Source organism: Eschrichtius robustus, chromosome 15 (genome assembly GCF_028021215.1).
Source record: "Eschrichtius robustus isolate mEscRob2 chromosome 15, mEscRob2.pri, whole genome shotgun sequence".
NCBI classification, from domain to species: Eukaryota; Metazoa; Chordata; class Mammalia; order Artiodactyla; family Eschrichtiidae; genus Eschrichtius; species Eschrichtius robustus.
This window is the reverse complement of record NC_090838.1, coordinates 15,524,918-15,543,112: the sequence shown is the minus strand read 5'-3', so window position 1 is coordinate 15,543,112 and position 18,195 is coordinate 15,524,918. Positions and strand designations below refer to the sequence as shown.

The following is an 18,195-nucleotide window of genomic DNA, read 5'->3' as shown; positions in this document are numbered from 1 at the left end:
GCTGACCTGTGGATGACTGGCCTGGAGTACTGTACACACCGGACTCAAACCTCCACAGGGCAGCAGACAACAGAGAGCAGGGTGAGCCCCCCGGCTGCAGGGCTGAGACCCCAGATCGACATTACAGGAAAGCGGCCTTTCCCCATGAAAGCTGGAAACGGTGCTCTTGTAAAGGAGCACATGCCCTATCTCTGGAGGAGTGCAAGCAGGAGCAGAATACTCTGGAAGGAACCCATCAGTGGGAACTTGTACTCAGTCGACTAGCATGTCTCTCCCACTCAAGGAGCCCTGGGTTCTGAGACTGTGGATGGGCTCACTTACTTACTGAGAGAGGGTCTGGCAGCAAAGCCTCCTGCCTCTGCAGGGCATGCCTGAGAGGCTTTTATCACTGGGCTTTGAAGAGAGAACAATAATCCCATGCTTAAACCAAAACATCTTGTGGTGGGACCTGTGCTGGGAACACATCCTTCATGCTTCCCGCCACCTGCCAGCTCCCCATAGGGACACCACGGGCTGGAAGTGGGGGGAGATGGAAGCTTGCCCAGCACCTGCCCCCGCCCCAGCTGGGGTGTCTCAGGCCTCTGTCAGAGGGGGGCAACTGGCATCTGGGACAGCCTGATCTGACTTCCATTCGCTTGGAATCCTCTCCCTAACAGCTGTGACTTCCTGGGGTTCTATGAAGGGACTGCAGAGACCACGGCCGCCTTGATGCCTCTCGAAGATGTTATCTTAGGAGCAGTGACATTTCAGATGAAGTCACTTCTAAGAGAAACCCCTTCCCATTTTCTAGTTCCTGAATAAACTAAAAGTTTAAATGGTTTAAGGAATCCACTAGCTATCTGGATTAACTAATTAGCAAGTTAAGCAAGTGGTTAAACTACTCTGGGTCTCAATTTTCTCATCTGACAAAGAAGAATCATATAATCCAGAACAGTCTGTGCTTCTAGAACTCGTTCTGCATGGGGTGTGTGTGTGTGTGTGTGTGTGTGTGTGTGTGTGTGTGTGTGTGATTTCACATATGTTCATGTCTAATCATTGGCACAGACGCCTCCATCAGCCAATGAGACAGCACGCTCAGGGCCAGTGAATCCTCCTCCAGCTCTGGCTGGAAATAAAACAGAGAAAGACACCTTTACCTAATGGGACACTGGGAATGTTAACTCCTCCGACTTTCAAAGTCACTGGACCAGAGCTATCGAAGCCAGTTTCCTAACTGGATGTGTTGAAGGCAAAGTGATCTCTTGTAAAAGATACTATGGACGGGGCTTCTAGCTGGGGGCACATGCATCCACGTGCACGAACACACACACACACACACACACACTTCTGGTACAAGTTGCCTTTGAGAGCTTAAACCGTATCTGATTCTACTTGGTATTCCTAGTACTGACCCCAGGACCTGGCACAAAGCATTTGCTCACGAAAGTGTTGGTGATAAATGATGAAATAAAAGAACAATACAGATCTTCCTCCACTTACCATGGGTTTGTGTCCCGATAAACCCATCATAAGTTGAAAATATTTTAAGTAGAAAGTGCAACCTACCAAATATCATAGCTTAGCCTAGCCCAGCTTAAACATGCTCAGACCATTTACATTAGCCTACAGTTGGGCAAAATCATCTAACGCAAAGCCTATTTTATAACAAAGTGTTGACTATCTCATGTGATTGGTAGAATACTGCATTGAAAGTGAAAAACAGAATGGGCCTGAGTACAGAGTGGTTGTAAGTGTGTCGGCTGTTTACCCTCATGAGCGTACGGCTGCCTGGGAGCTGCGGCTGCCACTGCCCAGTATCAGAAGAGGGTATCACTGCATGTCACTAGCCCAGAAAAAGATCAGAATTCAAAGTATGGCTTCTACTGAATGTGTATCACTTTTACACCATCGTAAAAGTCGAAAAAGCCAAAGTCGAAGCATGGTAAGCCAGGGACCATCTGTACTCATAAAATCCACTGAGGTTACACTGCCAGCGTACTGAATGTACTGAAAACATAGCACGCCCGGCTCCAGCTACTGCTCAGATCTGTAGCTGTGAATGTTTAGCTAATAACTAAAATACCTTAAGAAATTTATGTTGGAGAGAGAGCAGGGGCCTGGGGGGTTGGAGGGGATCAGGGTTCTTACTTCTGCTCCTAATGAGCTGTGTGACCTTGGGCAGCCCCCCACCCTCCATGGACCTCAGTTTTCCATCTTTAAAATGAAGGGGTTGGACTGAATAACCTGTGGTCTCCCTCCCACTTCTGGCAGTGTGTAGAAATTTAAGGGACTTCCCCGGTGGTCCAGTGGTAAAGAAGCCATCTTCCAATGCAGGGGACTCCGGTTGGATCCCTGGTCAGGAAACTAAGATCCCGAATGCCGCGGGGCAAGTAAGCCCACAAGCCACAACTAGAGAAAAGCCCGTGTGCCTCAACTAAGACCCGAAGCAGCCAAATAAATGAATAGATTTTTTTTTTTAATTTTAAAAAAAGGAAATGTAAAACAATAGTAACTTATGGGAAAGAAAATCTTAATTCTAGTAACGGCATTGACTTTGAAATTGTAAAAATCTACCTTCACAATCTTTGTTTTCTATTCATGAACTTGAATTCCCATTTTTTTGTTTTCTAAGTAGCAAATGTTAAGAAGTACTCTGGGGTAAATTTAGAAGTCTGGCATGCACCTGTCCTGTTAGTGAGCCTTGACTTCAGCCGGAAAAGTTCATGATAAAACAATGCCAGGGACACACACTCATGCCTGCTCACTGGACAACCAGAGTATATCTGGAAACTCACCAAAGCAGCCCTTCAGGGAGGTCATGAGGCTGCTGGTTCCATCCTGGGCCCTGCCCCAGGGCAGCAGGAAACAGTGGGCAACAGGGGCTGGGCAGCATGGGTACGGCTCTTGGCAGCCCCTTTTCAAAGCCCAGCCACCCTAACTGTCTTGTGTTCTAGGGACAGAGGAGGGTGGCTTTTCTCAGGATCAAGTGTGACTACCAGTGGCCAGCTCATCCCGCCAGACCAGCAGGTACGGATCCCTGGGATAGAAGGTGCTCTCCCTGTGAAACTCTGCCACTACGTGCCTTATAAGCATGACAGCTCGGTGGTGTCCCTAAGAGAAATGAGCAGGGCTCTGGGCATTGCAGGAGGGCTCCAGCCCAGCAAGAATCAAAGACCTTGAACCAGAGGGAGAGAACAATCACCCCACCCTGAGATGGTGCTCTGGTTGTCCGTAAACTCATTCTTAGCTAGAAGATTCCTTGGATTCACCCCTAAAGAACTGGAAAATGATACTCTGGGGGTGCCACTCAATGTCCTCCAACCCAGGAGGCAAAATGCCCCAAATTCCTTGAAACGGTAGGGTGGGGAGTTCCTGTTAGAACCATACTGGTGAGGCCACTTTTATGAAGTGTGCCATAAAAGGGTCCGACTGGTAGGGAGAGAGTCCTCCCCATGGCAGTGACAGCACAATGGAGTGACAGGAGGTGTGAGTCACTGGCTGTGGCTGCTCTGCCACTCCCTGAGGTCACTTCAGGGCAGATGGAACAAAACAACAGAAGCAGCTGCAGATTTGGACCAGGCAGAAAAGAGGAGACAGCACCTGAATGGCTGCCCAGAGCCCCTGTGAGCTGCCCAGAGTCCACAGGGCAAGTCAGTTTGCCAGGTGAGTGCCCAGAGCCAAAGAGTCTTCCTTGCTTCTGCCAGCCCAGGCTACGGATTGACAGTATCCCCTTCTGCGGACAGACTTGGCTACATAACTTGTGGATCCAATGCAAAATTAAAACATGGGCTCCCTGTTCAAAAATGGCGAATTTCAAGATGGCAAGAGCATCACATTATCTAAGATCAGGGCTCTTCTGAGCGCTGGCTCTGTGTGACTGCACAGGTCATGTGCCATGACGCCAGCGCTTTCTGCAGGGATTTTCTGATTCTGTGTATTTCCTATTGGAGTTCACCTTCATAGTCTGAGGACAAGTTAATTGTCAACACCATTTCTATCTGCTTTAAGAGAACTAAACCATAACAACTAAAGTGCCTCCATTCCGTGAATATTTATTGAGCACCTACCTCGTGCCAGGCACCCAGCAGTGAACAAAGGCCGTGCCCTCGTGGCGCTCACATTCTAGCAAGAGAAGAAGCATCTTGCTTCCGTCCCTCCCCAGACCTTTCAGACATGGCTGGCAGGCCAGCGGACTCTGAGCTAGCTCCTTCATGAACCAGCCACTGGGGCGAAAGCCATACAGTTCAATACTGAATTGTTCCTTGAATTCTTTGCACATGTGCTATTTTTGCCTCCCCAGTAGGGGCCACAAGCTCTTTGTCTTACAGGAAAGGTCCTCATTTAGTCCGTCATTCAACAAATGTTTACTCAGCACCTGTGCCAGGCCCAGGTCTATATGCCCGGGATACAAGTCATTGTAAGTAAGACACGGTCCCCATACTCTAGGAGATCCCATCGAAAATGAATGAGAGGGACTTCCCTGGTGGTCCAGTGGCTAAGACTCCACGCTCCCAATGCAGTGGGTCCGGGTTCGATCCCTGGTCAGGGAACTAGACCCCGCATGCCACAACTAAAGATCCCCCAGGCAGCAACGGAGATCCCACGTGCTGCAGTGAAGACCCAGTGCAACCAAATAAATAAATAAATAAAAATAAAATAAAATAAAATGGATAAGAAATGGTAGGAAAGGAACCATGTGTTTTGAGCAGAAGAGGAAGATAGAGGAAGTCAGGGAAGGCAGATAACGTCTGAGCCCTGCTTTGAAGACTTAGTGGGAACAAAACTCAGGCTTGTCTCTTCATGGGGACCTCTCCAAGGAGCACCCCTAGCTAACTCCCCTCCCCGCCCTTCCCCTCATCCTGTTCTTCTCCAGCACCTGGGAGCACCTTCAGCAGGTCTTGCCTCCTGAGAGCTCCGCCATCTGATACTTGAATTCCCTCTATGACATCTTGAACTGGGGTCATCCGGCTGCGGCAAGAACATGTTCAGTGATGCAGAGTTCATGACCTTTGACTCATGTTTTGACCGCTATAGTATCTTTCTTTCTTTTGAGCCAAAATCTGCCCCTTGAACTTCTCCTGTTTGTTCTTTCCTGAAGCCCCACATAGACTGGACCAATCAACTCGTTCACCCACCAGACCATCCGTGTCCCAGCCAGCATGCTGGGCACAGTCTCGGCCCTCCAGGGCTCACAGTCTGCTGGTGGCTTCTGGAATACGATGGTAAGTGTTGGGATAAGGGTAAGGCAAGGCTCTGGAGAGCGTGTAGGTGGGTTATCCCACCCGGTCTTGAGAGGTCAAGGGAAGGCTTCCCAAAGGAAGTGATATTTACCCCGAAGCCTGCGGAGCAAACCTGTCTAGGCCCCAGAGGCACAGAGAAGCCACTACCCACGAGAAATGGAAAGACAATTACCCTTTAAATACCATGTTTATTCCCAAGACACAAATACTAGAGGATTCTAATTTTGGCAGCCCTGCCCTCTATTCTGTTTATTGAAATACTCAGATGGTGAAGGAAGCACTACCACAGAGAGCTCCTAGAGATGGGAATTTCGCCCGGGGCTCACCCAGGACCTGCTCACCAGCACCAGCTCACCCAGGCCTGGCACACAGTAGGTGTACAAACCATGTGTGTGGAATGGACCAGGCAGCCTTTGGGTGATTTCCCAAGCCTGGTCCTGATGCTCTCCAGCCAGCTTTGCTGTGAAAGGCTGATGAAGCCAGGGTAAGGGCAAAGAAACAAGGGGGCGATGGGGTGGGCACCAGACCTTCGTTTTGGGAAGCAGGGGAGGGAGGGTACGGCTTCCCGCCTTCCTCCTCCCACCAGCTCTGGGCCCAGAAGGATGAGCTAGATCAAGATGGGGTTTATCCCTTGAAGGTACAACAGCTGTGTTTGAGAAGAGGCAGGAGGTCTCCCCCAGAGAGGAAGCCCGGCTCTCCTTGAGGAAGAGCTCTCAAGGGTCCTAGCCCCGAACCCGGAGCCCATCCTCCTGCTCTCCCCCCAAGCCTGCTGCCTCAGCCCGCTCGTAAGCCTAGCGCCCTTCACCAGCCACGCACACAGGCAGGTCGCAGGGCCCATTATGATGGGGGGACCATACTAATTAGCAGGGATCAGGGGTCCAGATGTGAGCTGGATCAAATCCCACGTGTAGATCTTTAGCCTGTCTGCCCTTGTGAGGGAGCCCCCAGATTTTTTCATCAGGGCCTGACCCCATTCCTGGTAGCCCTAACTGGTTGAGTTTCTCGCTCTCTGATTCCTGGACTGCCAGGATCTGATGGGCTACTCCCATCATATGGGCTAGTCTACCGCCCTTCAGAAAGCAAGTTCAGATCCACTGCAAGTCCTGCCTCCTTGAACTCAAACGGCGTTTCAGCCCTTGGCCTGTTGACCAAGGAGGGGCCTCACAAATCTTAGTGTGGTTTGAAGGGGATGCGCCGTAAGCCAGCTCATCCCAGTGTCTGCTTCCAGCCCAATCTCTGAAACTAGACCTTGCTTCCAAAAATGATAAGGCAAGTGACCATCCCTGACCTCGCCTTCTACCACTGACTGCCAGAGTGCAACCTCCCCAGGCCCGGAGGTCATCAGACCACAAACCCCCAGATTTGGCCCAGACTCCTCAGAACCTGGAAGTTGGCACAGTTGAGCCGATTTAAGCATCTATTTCCAAGTCACCTGGAGAAAACCTGCCAAAGTGAGATGGGAACAAACAAGTCTCCGTTCAGCAACCGGCCCTCCCCAGGACACTCACCCAGATCCCATCAAGGACAGGCATTACCAGGAACTCAAGTTCAAGGTCAGCTTTCTGAAAAAGCCAAAAGATGGGAAGGGTGAACAGGGAGGGATTCACCTTTGAATGGGAATTTCCATGCTGCACCCCTCCTCCTGTGCTTCTATCCCTGACGATACAATTTTTGTTGCTGTTCTTGTTTAATGAGAAAGTAAAAAAACAAACAAAATTGGAGCTAACTCTGAACAAAGGCCTCTGCTCCAGTCTAATCCTGCAGTCTAATTAAGCTCGGCTCCTACCTCCGTACCAGGAGAACCAGTTTGCCCAGACTTAAAGCACTTACTGTACCAGCTCACTTGTGGTAAGTTTGGTAAACTCCCGCAGAAATAAAGCTGTGGGCTCTCGCTCTCAGAGGCACTGTGATGATCAAGTCTCCTCATTTCTTTGTTTTCCCTTTCATGGTGGGGTGTGGGGTCTGCCGGTTTTGCTGAGCTGCACAATAGGCAGGGACTCTCTTTCTCGGGTTACAAATGCAGCCGCTGAGCCCTGGGTCTTGCACACACAGGACTAATGGCTGGATCTTTCTAGCCTACGTTTCTCCATCACTTAGAGGTTGTCAGCATTTTTCCTGGTATTTGCTTCGCCTGGAGAAATTGCTGATTCTCCTTCGCTCTGTGGCCACGTCAGCAAGGTGAGGGTGTGCAGGCTCTCCTTGGCTCTGCGCCCTGTCCGCCCTGCTCCTCCTTATGTGTCACCGGGTCAACAGACTGGTATAGCGCCCGTACAGCCTCTGCTGAGGACACATGCGCACCGCGCTCCTAGGAAGAAGGCCTGCTGCTCCCCAGACCCCATAGCCTTCCCTTTGGCACTCAGATGGCTCAGATTCTACCACCACATCCTCTGGGACCCGCACAGTGGGCACTTCTTCCCTGAGTTCGAAATTCATCCTATGCAACCCTGAGAATCTCCAGTTTATCAAGGACCCTCTGAACTCGAGCTTTTATTCAGTAACTTAGTAGTTACTAAGTACCTACCACGTGTCAGACCCCGCGCTGGATGCTAGGGCTTTAAAAATGAGTATAATGTGATACCCTGAGGAGCTTACAGTTGAAAAAGTCCTTGACAAACAAAACAGTGGTTATTACTACACACTCATTTATCCAGTAAAGTTTATTCCACCTCTATTTGTGCTTAAGGTGCTAAGATGAGTCCAACAGAGGGAAGGGAATCAAGATTTATTGAGGACTTAGAATGAGCTGGGTCTGTGCCGAGTACTTGGTTTGATCTTGTTTAATCTTCAGAATTATTTCCATTGTACAAATAAAGAACCTGAGGCAGTGGAGAGTAAAAATAATTGGGTCAAGAATGCCCAGACAGTGAAGGACAGAGTGAGGGCTGCTGCCTGTAAGCCTTGATTTTCCCACCACGCACACTGCCTTTACTGCAGGTGACAGAGATGAACAATACAGGGGGAGAAGTGACGTGACAGGACGGGGGACACATCTGCACTGCTCCACCCCTGTTCCTTTTTCTTGAGGTCCCCGGCAAACTCCCAGAGCTGCAATTTCTTCCCACACCCGCGATTTCTTCCCACACCCAGCTGAGAATGAGAGGGTTACACTCGCCCAGAGTCGGGCCTCTTCTGCACCCCGCTCATGGTAGTGCTGGGCCTTCTGAATTCCCTTGGCTAACTGGTGAGACTGCTTACTAGTTGGTCACTAGGTCATGGACGGAGGTTGGATCCTATCAGCCTGCTAGAGAACTCGTGGCATTTTAAGCCCGATTAGTACTCTTTTTCCCTTTGAATTGTTTATGCCTTCACTGCATTTCATCTTTGTTCTTTCAGATTTGGCAGGTAACCAACTATACAGTCTGTAATTTCTACCGTTACCCATGAAGTAAAAACTTTGAACAATTCTCCCTTGGCACAGATAAGAACAACTTCAGAGATCCCGGGCTGGCTCATTTATGTTGGTGTTTTCTTATTCGTGTAGGCTGGATCTCCATTTGGCCTACAATGCTCGACTTTCTTGGAGGAAATCTGTAGCCACAAAATTGCTCAACCAAGAGGAAGAGGATGGATGGACAGAACTTCCCATTTGCAGAGCCAGCCTGGTTATGCGACCAGATCTTACCCTTTCCCATATTTGGCCGTTGCAGACAAGTGTGTATTTTACAAGTGACTTTTTTTAGCACTCATATAAATAATACTTTTTATTCTGTCAGAGTCCCATTTATAATCTCTCCAGAATTAAATAGCACATGCATTCCTGCATTCCTTTTAGGTGCCTCCAGAAGGTTTTGATTGTTTATCCAAAGGTTAAACATGTTCTGGAATCAGATGAAATCAATCATTAACAAAGTGATGAGAAACTTGCTTCTGGGAACATTTGTTTCTTCCCTTTTCAGGATTGAAGGGAGAAAAAAAATAGCTCCAAATGACAGCCAGAGGACAGAGGTCACACAGAGTGATAAAAACCCAAGGCCTAGTTGCATAGCCCATAGAATTGTGCTTTCAGTGTTGTATGAAAGGGGAGAAGGTTAGAACTCTCCTTGACAAGGATGGAAGAGGCCCTTGGGACTGACAACACACATACGGTTAAGGCACTGCCACCTACTTTGCGGCATCTAACTACTGTTTTGTGAATTGGGAGATTGGGATTGACATACATACACTATTGATACTATGTATAAAATACATAACTAATGAGAACCTGCTTAAGAGCACGGGGAACTTTACTCAATGCTCTGTGGTGACCTAAATGGGAAGGAAATCCAAAAAAGAGTGGATCTGTGTCTACGTAGAGCTGATTCGCTTTGCTGGACAGTAGAAACTAACACAACGTTGTAAAGCAACTCTACTCCGAGAAAAATTTTTTCAAAAAATATATATATATAAAGAGATCCTGAAAAATCAAAAGAAAGAAAAAAGAAAAAGAGAAGAAAAGAATTGTGCTCTCGGATCATGGTTTCTAAAATGAAAAACATGGCCAGTGGTGCCAGGCTCCCAACCCAGAAGCCAAAACTGCCCAGCTTCCTCTGATGCTCGAAGCTCAGCCCCGGCATCAACCAACCGCTGATCCCCCAGGTGACCCTGCAGAGGGTGGCCTGCAGCCCCAGAAATGTGCTTCCACTGCCTGCTCATCTCAGGATCACCGGGAGGACTTCCCCAGAGATCTCTCCGGGCCTGAGTACCTTGTGATTTCTGCAGGGGTGGGGTCCAGAGAAGGCCTTCCCTCAGCTGGTGTTGTCAGCGCCCAAAGCCTGGCCTCACAGGAGCACTTTCTTAACTTCCCTGGACTCAGCCCCTGCGCCAAAAACAGTTGGTTACTTGTCATTGCTGCATCACACATAACTCATGTCAAAACAGAGTGATTTACCTGCTTGATTCCGAGCATGCAGTATTGGAGGACTGTTGGACCCTCCATGCAGCCCCGTCATTTTTTAACTGACCTTCCTCTCATTCACCACAGCAGCTGTTCCCAGCCTTTGCCACTTCCTTGGGTCTCTTAGAAGTTGGCACTCCCTAAATTTCTGTCCTTTCTTTAATCGATTCATTCATTCTACTTCTACTTACTGAGATCCTAGATGTGCCAAGCACCTGCTGAGCAGTAGAGACACAGCAGTGATGGAGCAGACATGGCCTCTATGCTCATCGTGGAGATTAGACCCTGACTTACAATCTCCTCTCACTCCACACACTCTTCCTGGATCATCTCGTTCCTTCTCCAAGGCTTCTGTTGCCACCTGTGCCCTCATGGCTCCCACTTTGCTCAGCTGACCCATCAACCCACCCAACTGTGTGCCAGACAGTATCTCATGGTTAGCAGTGAGGAAACCAATCGCATAAAGAGGGATAGTTGAGTACCACAACGACGACTCTTATCCCAGGATGCCTTTATCCTGCTGATACTTGCTCTGATCCCAGCTCAAACCACCATGATGGAAACCCTCAGAAGTGCTGCTTCTTTTTCCCACCTGCCTAGACATGGATGATATTCTTCCCAATTACAGCAGAAGTCTCCCTCCCTCCCCATACCCCATCACCCTCCAGCAATACCTTAAATTCACCTAGAGTGGGTCCTCAGAGAGAGCAAGGAACTCCTTCCTTGTTGCATAAGGTCTACTTTCTAAGACCACACTTCCTATCCCACGACTTGCTTCTTCCAAGGAAGGTTGATATGATGAATGTCTCCTCCCATATAGATGAGACTTCTCTCATCTGTATAGATTATGGCCTTTCCTCATCTTTCCTCATGACCTAAACGGGACACGATAGTCTAACTCTGTAAAGAAATTACACAGATTTTGGTGTAAGAGGGAAGGTGAGGAGAATGAGAAGGACAGTATTTGTGTCCAAACGTACCTCACACTCAATGTATATAAAACCAAAATCAACATGTCCTTCTGGGCCCTCCCTCCAAAACTGCTCATCTCCTGCTTATTCTTGTCTTAAATAATGGCATCAGCATCCTCAAAGTCACCCACACTAGAATCCTGGTGGTCAGCACAGCACCCCCCACTCCGATTCCCACACCTTCTACCTCCTGAATGTCTTTCCAATCTGCCCTCTCCTCCCCTGTTGGTGCCTTAATTCAGGCCTTCTCATCTCTACCTGGACCAGGGCAAATTCTTCCTCACTGATCTTCTGACCTCCCGTTTTCCCCTCTCCATCCAATCCATCCTCCACACTGCATTCAGGGTAATTTTTCTCAAATCATCATCCCACCACATACGTAAGTTTGTTGTGCTGGAGCAAGTCTGCCTGGGTTTTCAAATCCATATGAGTTTTGTGACCCTGAGCAAGTTATCTAACCTCTTACGGCTCAGTTTCCTCATCAGTAATTGAGAATAATAGCACCGACCTCAAAGTCATTATGGAGGATTGTGGTAGACAGCTTCGAAAATGGCTCCAACGACCCCACCTTCTGCCATGAATGCCCTTGGGTAATGCCCTCCCATTGAGTGTGGGCTGGACCCCGTTACTTGCTTCTAATAAAAAGAATACAGCAAAAGCAATGGGATGTTACTTCCAAGATTAAGTTATAAAAGATTTTGACTTCTGCCTTGCCCACACTGTCTCTCTCTGGCTCTTCTCTCTCGTTTGCTGTGATGAAGCAAGCTTCCATGTTGGACTGCCCTACAGAGAGGCCCACGTGGCAGGGAGCTCAAAGGAGGCCTTGGCCAGTGAGGAACTGAATCCTACCAGCAACCATATGAGTGGGCTGGGGAGCAAACCTGTCCCCAGTCAAGCCTGGAGATCAATCGAGCCGCAGCCAACACCTTGACTACAGTTTCAGGAGAGACCCTGAGCCAGAGGACTCAGCTAAGCTGTGCCTGGATTCCTGACTCACAGAAATGGTGAAGAAATAAATGTTCTAAACCACTAAGTTCGGGGATAATTTGTTATACAATGATAGATAACTAATACACACATAAAACAATACAGATGAAGCGCTTAGAACAAGATGAAGCGCTTAGAACAGTGCCTGATGCCTACATTAGCTATTGTCATCATCGTCGTCATTATTATTACTTGTGCAGACACACGTAGAGATTGAAAGCTCTGTGAGGGGAGGGACCATGCCTGCCTATTTGTCTACTGAGTCCCAAGCTCCTAGCAGGGTGCCAGGCACAGAGTCCTTTAGTCAACAATAAATATTTGGAAGGAATGAACCGGGGTCCTCTAGACGACTCCTACCTCCCAGCCCAAGAAAGGGGCTGCTGAGAGTTGAAGGAGCAGCCTGAGTACCCACTTTCTCCCCCAAGCTAGAAGATGGACCAAGTAAAGTGGTTAAGGTCTGTCCCCCAACAAGCTGGAGTACGAGGTCCCTTTGTGGTGTCGCAGCCTCCTTGAGCCCAGGCTGCATGTTTCCCAGGAGCAAAGTTATCACAAAGCTAGCCCTTGTGTCTGCCCCCCATCCCTGGGAGGCACAGAGAAAACAATGAAACTGTCTTCACCAACCTTCTCTCCTGGCCTGTGTGTGGACAGGGAGGGCCGGGGAGAGGCTGTTTGACTTGGCTGGGTAACATCATTTTTCTTGACTGAAGAAATGTATGCCAGAAGGGCTAAAAGTAGAAGGTAGTTCTCACCCAAGAGAGCTTTATTCCCCAGAGGCCAGGCCCCACGGTAATATAAAGAAGCTGTATCTTCCATCTGCACATCGCCCACTCCTGCTTTAAGACTTAGGTCAAATGTCTCCTCTTCCATGACACCCTCCCTACCTTCCCCTGGGCTCCCCTGTTGTGCCCTGGGCCTAACGCCCCCATTTGAGCATGCTCAGTGAATGCATTCCCGGAACTGCCTGGCCCACCAGGGCAAGGATTGTGTCCTGTTTGTTTTTGTATCCCTTGTCTCAGCAGAGTGCTGTTGCGTTCTGAATTCAGAATGGCAGAAAGAAATCTCTAGAAGGGCATTAACCCCCCTGTTGCACAAGAATGTGGAGAAGAGAAGATAGGGGTTATGTATGGGTCATCCTGGGAGGGAAAGTCTCTGAAAGTGCTGTGCTCTTTAAGGTAGGGCAGTCGGGACTACAGGGCACTACACCCTCAGCCTCGGGAATGTGATTTACTTTCCTGCTGAAACCACCTCCCTCCTCTGTGCAATGACATGAACTCTCCTTTAAGCCAGTGGTTCGGACATACTGATCAGAGACTCTGGAAGCTAGGCCCAGCCATCTGTGTTTTAACCAGCCCTCCATGTGATTCTAACGCATGCCCAAGCTTGAAAACCACTGTTCTAAGTACACTGAAACACATGTGAAAAAGACCCTAGAAATACAATCCAGATTGATTTCAAATTAAGATTAAACAAGAACCCAAGCCAGTGCCCCTTGCTACAAAATGCCCAGGATCAATGAAACACCCCACTATTCTCCACGAAACCATTCAGCAGGCAATTAAACGAACTCAGCACATTTATTTTAAATGTGCAAAATGAATTTTCATATCCTAAGAGTAACACCAGATGTTTTACCTCTTTTTTCCTAATTGATTTTCCAGCCTACAGCAATTCGTCTTTATATTTTCCAGTTGGATCTAATGTAGCAAGAAGAGTGTTCCGGCAGGATTATTAAATGCCATGCATTTTAAAACAAGCATAACCCAGGCTGCCATGTGTCACCTGGGTTGTGGTCTTCCTAAAATTAAAAAAAAAAAAAGGCAGCTATAGGTACCAGGCAGATTTGAGCAGGCAGGAAACCCAGAAAAGGCCCTTTCGGGGGCTGGGACTCCAGGCTCTTGGCTGGTTGCAAAGCTGAGTTACTGGGCATTGAGCCCAAGCTTGAGCTCTTCACAGAGTCCTGCACTCCCTGGTACCAAAGGATTTGCAAGCTGTAAAACTTGCAAATCAACATTTTGTCTTTATGTGGAAATTTTTGGCTTTAAAATGAAGATGAAAAAGTAGGCTGAGCGCTAGAGGTGAGTGAGGCCAGGGGCTAAGGAAAGGATGAGGCAGTGGCTTAGAGAAGCCAACCTGGGTGGACCCTCTCCTTGCTGCTCTGTGCCTGGAGCTGCCCAGACAATTCCCCTCTGTCGGCCAATGAGCCTGGCTGTGCAGGAGGCCCTGTTAATGTGTTTTGTTTTGTTTTGTTTTTTAAGTGGGTGAAAAGTCACCAGCAACCAGGCTTGCCTCACTCAACAAAAGCTCTTGGGAGTCTAGGGAAAGCCAGGGAAACAGAAGCCTCAAGTTTTAAAGCAAAGGGATTCAAAAGGGGCCTTCTCTACTTCTGCCTGGAGGAGGTGGGCTGGCGGGGGGCGGGGGGTGGGGGGCGGCAGGCAATGGCAGCAGGCAACCAAGGGCTGGAAACCCAGAAAGTGTTGATTCCAAAAACAAAAACCACGTCTTTGGTAGTTGGGAGAGGTTGGCAGTATCTGCTACCTTTCCTCGAAGCTGCTGAGGCTGGCAGATTTGAGCCGTCATACCTGTAGCGGGATTTTAACACGGTCTCTGAAGATAAAGCTGCCTGTCTGGTTCTGGGAGCCACTGCAGCAGGCTGTCTGAAATTAGAGCTCATCATGATTCCACGTCAAAGTGTGCCTGCCCCGACTTTCAATAACAGCCACCCAAAACCTCGTGTTCTGTCCGTAATGCGGCCACTCCTGGCACTTAGAATAAAGCATTTGAGGCTCCATATAGACCTTCAGATGAAACTTCAATGATAGAAGAATCAGCTTCTGATCTGGGCTCTCCCCAACTTCCACCCAGGAGCTCAGGCCAGAGATAGCACCCTATAATCTCAGGGGGGTATTGTGTAACCCCATGAAGATCTGAAGGGAACCCAGGAACCAGTCTTTTAGACAGAGAGCCTGGTCCCACACCGGTGATTAACAACAACAACAAAAAAGTCATCTAAATTTTAAATGCACAAATGACACCTTTCCAAGTTTCAAAGAATAGGAAGCAAAGGCCCCATAATCAACTTCGACACAAGTGCTTAAGACATACAAACAGTACATGTTAGGTCAAAGGTTTGGGCACTGGGTGCCGGGGTAACCTCTGGCACTGGGACAGGAGGAACCTGGTCTCCCATGGCCACGCAACCCCACACGTCCTCGAAGGGATTTCATCCCCATTTCCTACAAACACTATGAGGGAAACTGAGTTGGTGGGACCTCCACTGCAGAATTCTGCCCTTGCCCCCAAATTCACAAGAATATTTTTCCACATTATTAAACCACAGGAGCCATTTTATAAATGTCATCATCATAGTCTTTTAATATTTTACATAAAAAAACTGTATACACAGCTTATAGAACTTTTATGTAAACATTATAAGCTCACCACTTTGTCATTTGTCAGTTTATTTAAAAAATAAAAAACAAGACAACAATTTAGTAGAAGTACCACTGGATGGGGAAGGGAGGGGGAGAAAAGAGACACTAGGGGCAGGTTTACTCTCTGTACAGAGATGCAGAGAAAATTTCACACAGCTTTAGAGACTGCCTTGTGGGGGAAAAAAAAAAAAAAGGTTTTAGATAGGCCCTAACGCCTGTTACTGCCCTTTCTCAAACGAGTGCGCATACCTGCACAAATAAAATCGCAAAACAGTGTTGCCACTTTTTTCAAAAGAAAAAAAATTAGTGGTTTCTTTATCTTCTCCTTGTTTTTTAAAAGTCATCATTTTTTTAAAAACATCAGAAGTAGATGAGGTTACAGTGTACAAGTGTGGTCAGAATGCTACTGTCTTATGCAAATGACAAGTGCATTAAATGTCAAACAATGAAACAATTGTGCAAAGAATTCTTCCACACCCCCCCCCCAAAAAAAAACACCCAAGTTTTAGCCTTTAAATAAATCAAATAACATCCGTTTCTTGGACTGAACGATTTTCACTTGTAGGACAGGCACAAAGTTCGCTTATGGCAAAAACAACCTGCAGCACACTTTCCCTCCTCCTGCCTGTGGCTGGTGAGGGGGTTCGCAGGGGGGGAGGGGGGGGGGGCTGGCCCGCAGGAGCCATGAGTCTAGAAGCTGTGTCCTCTTATCCCCAAGTCAGCTGCAAATGTCTTCCCCAGGGGTTGGAAAGATGGCCAAGTCTTGTTCGTGCTGGGATGGACGCCTGACCCAGGCTGGGCCGGAGCTGTTCCGTCACTCCACCCACCACCACCATTAAATAACACCATCCTACCTCCGAAAATAAAATTATATCTATATTTATATAACACCCCATCCTCCCCAGCCCTCCCCTCCCGCAGTTCCCGAGGTCTATGTTACAGACAGGGGATAGCAGGCGCTCGCTGGTTATGGACGAACATCTGATGGGGCGCGGCCGCACCCCGGTGCCAAGCTCGTCTCCGGGAGGCAGAGGCGGGCATGGGGTGAAAACCCGGCGGCGGGGAGTCGAACATACACACAGCCACACACTCTGAAGAGGCTTGACTCTTCAGAAAAGGGTGGTCAGGGGACCCTTGGCACTCAGCGGGGCGGCCAGGCCTGTGCAACACAGCCGGACGCACAGACACTTGGAAAGCGGGCGCCCGGTGCCTACCACGCGGATTCCCCGCGCCAGAGCCTGAGCCGCCGGGCCACGTCTGCCGGGGCTGAAGGCAGACACCAGGCAGTCCGGTGGGGTCCTTGGGGGACGCGGGTCTCCCCTTCCCCGGGCTCGTGGGGGCTGGGCCCGGGAGGGGGAGGCGCGCCGGCAGGGACAGGCGGGGCGGGCGCGGCCCTCATAGCACCTTGCAGCAGTTGATGCAGCCGTTCTGGGAGCCATAGCGCTTCTGCAGCGCGGCGCGCGTGGCCGTCTCGAAGACCTCGCGCACGCCCTCCTTGGTCTTGGCCGAGCACTCGAGGTAGTCGTAGGCTTGGATGCGCACGGCCATGGCGCGGCCGTCATCCGTGCGCACCGGTTCCTGCTTCATGCGCGCCAGCTCTGTGCGGACGTGCTCGTCGCTGCGCAGGTCTTTCTTGTTGGCCACCAGGATGATGGGCACGTTGGGGCAGAAGTGCTTCACCTCGGGCACCCACTTCTCGGGGATGTTCTCCAGCGAATCCGGGCTGTCCACCGAGAAGCACATGAGGATCACGTCGGTGTCCGGGTAGGAGAGCGGCCGCAGGCGGTCGTAGTCCTCCTGGCCCGCCGTGTCCCACAGCGCCAGCTCCACCTGCTTGCCGTCCACCTCGATGTCGGCCACATAGTTCTCGAAGACGGTGGGCACGTACACCTCGGGGAACTCGTCCTTACTGAACACGATCAGCAGGCACGTCTTGCCGCACGCGCCGTCGCCCACCACCACCAGCTTCTTGCGGATGGCCGCCATGAGCGGGCCGGGCCCGGGCAGCAGGAGGGGGCCCGCGAACGCCTCGCTGCCGTCCCGTTCGCCGCTCACTGCTCACCTCGGGCTGCGCGCTGGGGGAAAGGGTTGCTAGCTGCACCCAGGCCCCGGGGTGGCGCGTTCTCTCGCTGTGCTCGGGCTGCCGCGGCGGGGTAGGTGGGGGCGCCGGGGCATAGGGCGCGCCTTGCGTCTCCGCGCTGCTCCGGAGCGGTGGCCGCTCTCCTCGTCCCGGGCCCGGGGTCGGCGCCTTTGTGCGCGAAAGGTGGCTAGAGCAGCGGACCCGGCCTAGCTCCCTCCCGGGTCTCTTAGGCCTCAGCAAAGGTACAAGGGAACACAGGCGCACAGCCGGACTGCAGTGGCAGATGCGGGCTGCGGCCCCAGCGCCCGCTATTTAAAGAGTTCGGCGACTTTCTTAATATAGCCGCCCAATGGGAAGCAAGCCGACTGAGCTCATCGCTGCGGAGCTTGGCTCTAATTGGCCGTCCGCTGCAGCCCAGGGGCGGGGCCGGGCGAGCTTGATTGACGGCCCAGGCTGCCGGGCTGGGAGAGGCGGCGAGTGGGGAGTCTTAACGCCGCGGCGGCTGGCCCTGCGGGGCTCGGGCGGCACCTGGGTTCCCGTCTTCGCCGCAGCTTGTGCGCGCGAAGCGGGAGGGCTGGAGCTAGCTGCCCGGAGCCCGCGGAGCCTGGACGAAAGGTTCCGAGAGAGGCGGCAC

At 50.3% G+C, this 18,195-nt stretch overlaps 1 protein-coding gene and 1 non-coding gene across 2 annotated transcripts; one reads left to right on the top strand and one right to left on the bottom strand.

Moving 5' to 3' along the window:
* The first annotated feature begins 9,224 nt into the window (after window positions 1-9,224).
* LOC137778188 (U6atac minor spliceosomal RNA) lies at window positions 9,225-9,350 on the top strand. The gene has a single exon (XR_011076769.1). It is a non-coding gene; the product is annotated as a U6atac minor spliceosomal RNA (small nuclear RNA).
* A 6,043-nt stretch (window positions 9,351-15,393) lies between these two features.
* RHOB (ras homolog family member B) lies at window positions 15,394-17,837 on the bottom strand. The gene has a single exon (XM_068564567.1). The coding sequence runs from the start codon at window positions 17,465-17,467 to the stop codon at window positions 16,877-16,879; it is 591 nt and encodes a 196-aa protein (XP_068420668.1). The 5' UTR covers window positions 17,468-17,837; the 3' UTR covers window positions 15,394-16,876.
* Between the last annotated feature and the right edge of the window lie 358 nt (window positions 17,838-18,195).

Bases quoted from the DNA above. Each gene is read 5' to 3' on its own strand.
- RHOB (XM_068564567.1), bottom strand. From the start codon at position 17,467: ATGGCGGCCATCCGCAAGAAGCTGGTGGTGGTGGGCGACGGCGCGTGC.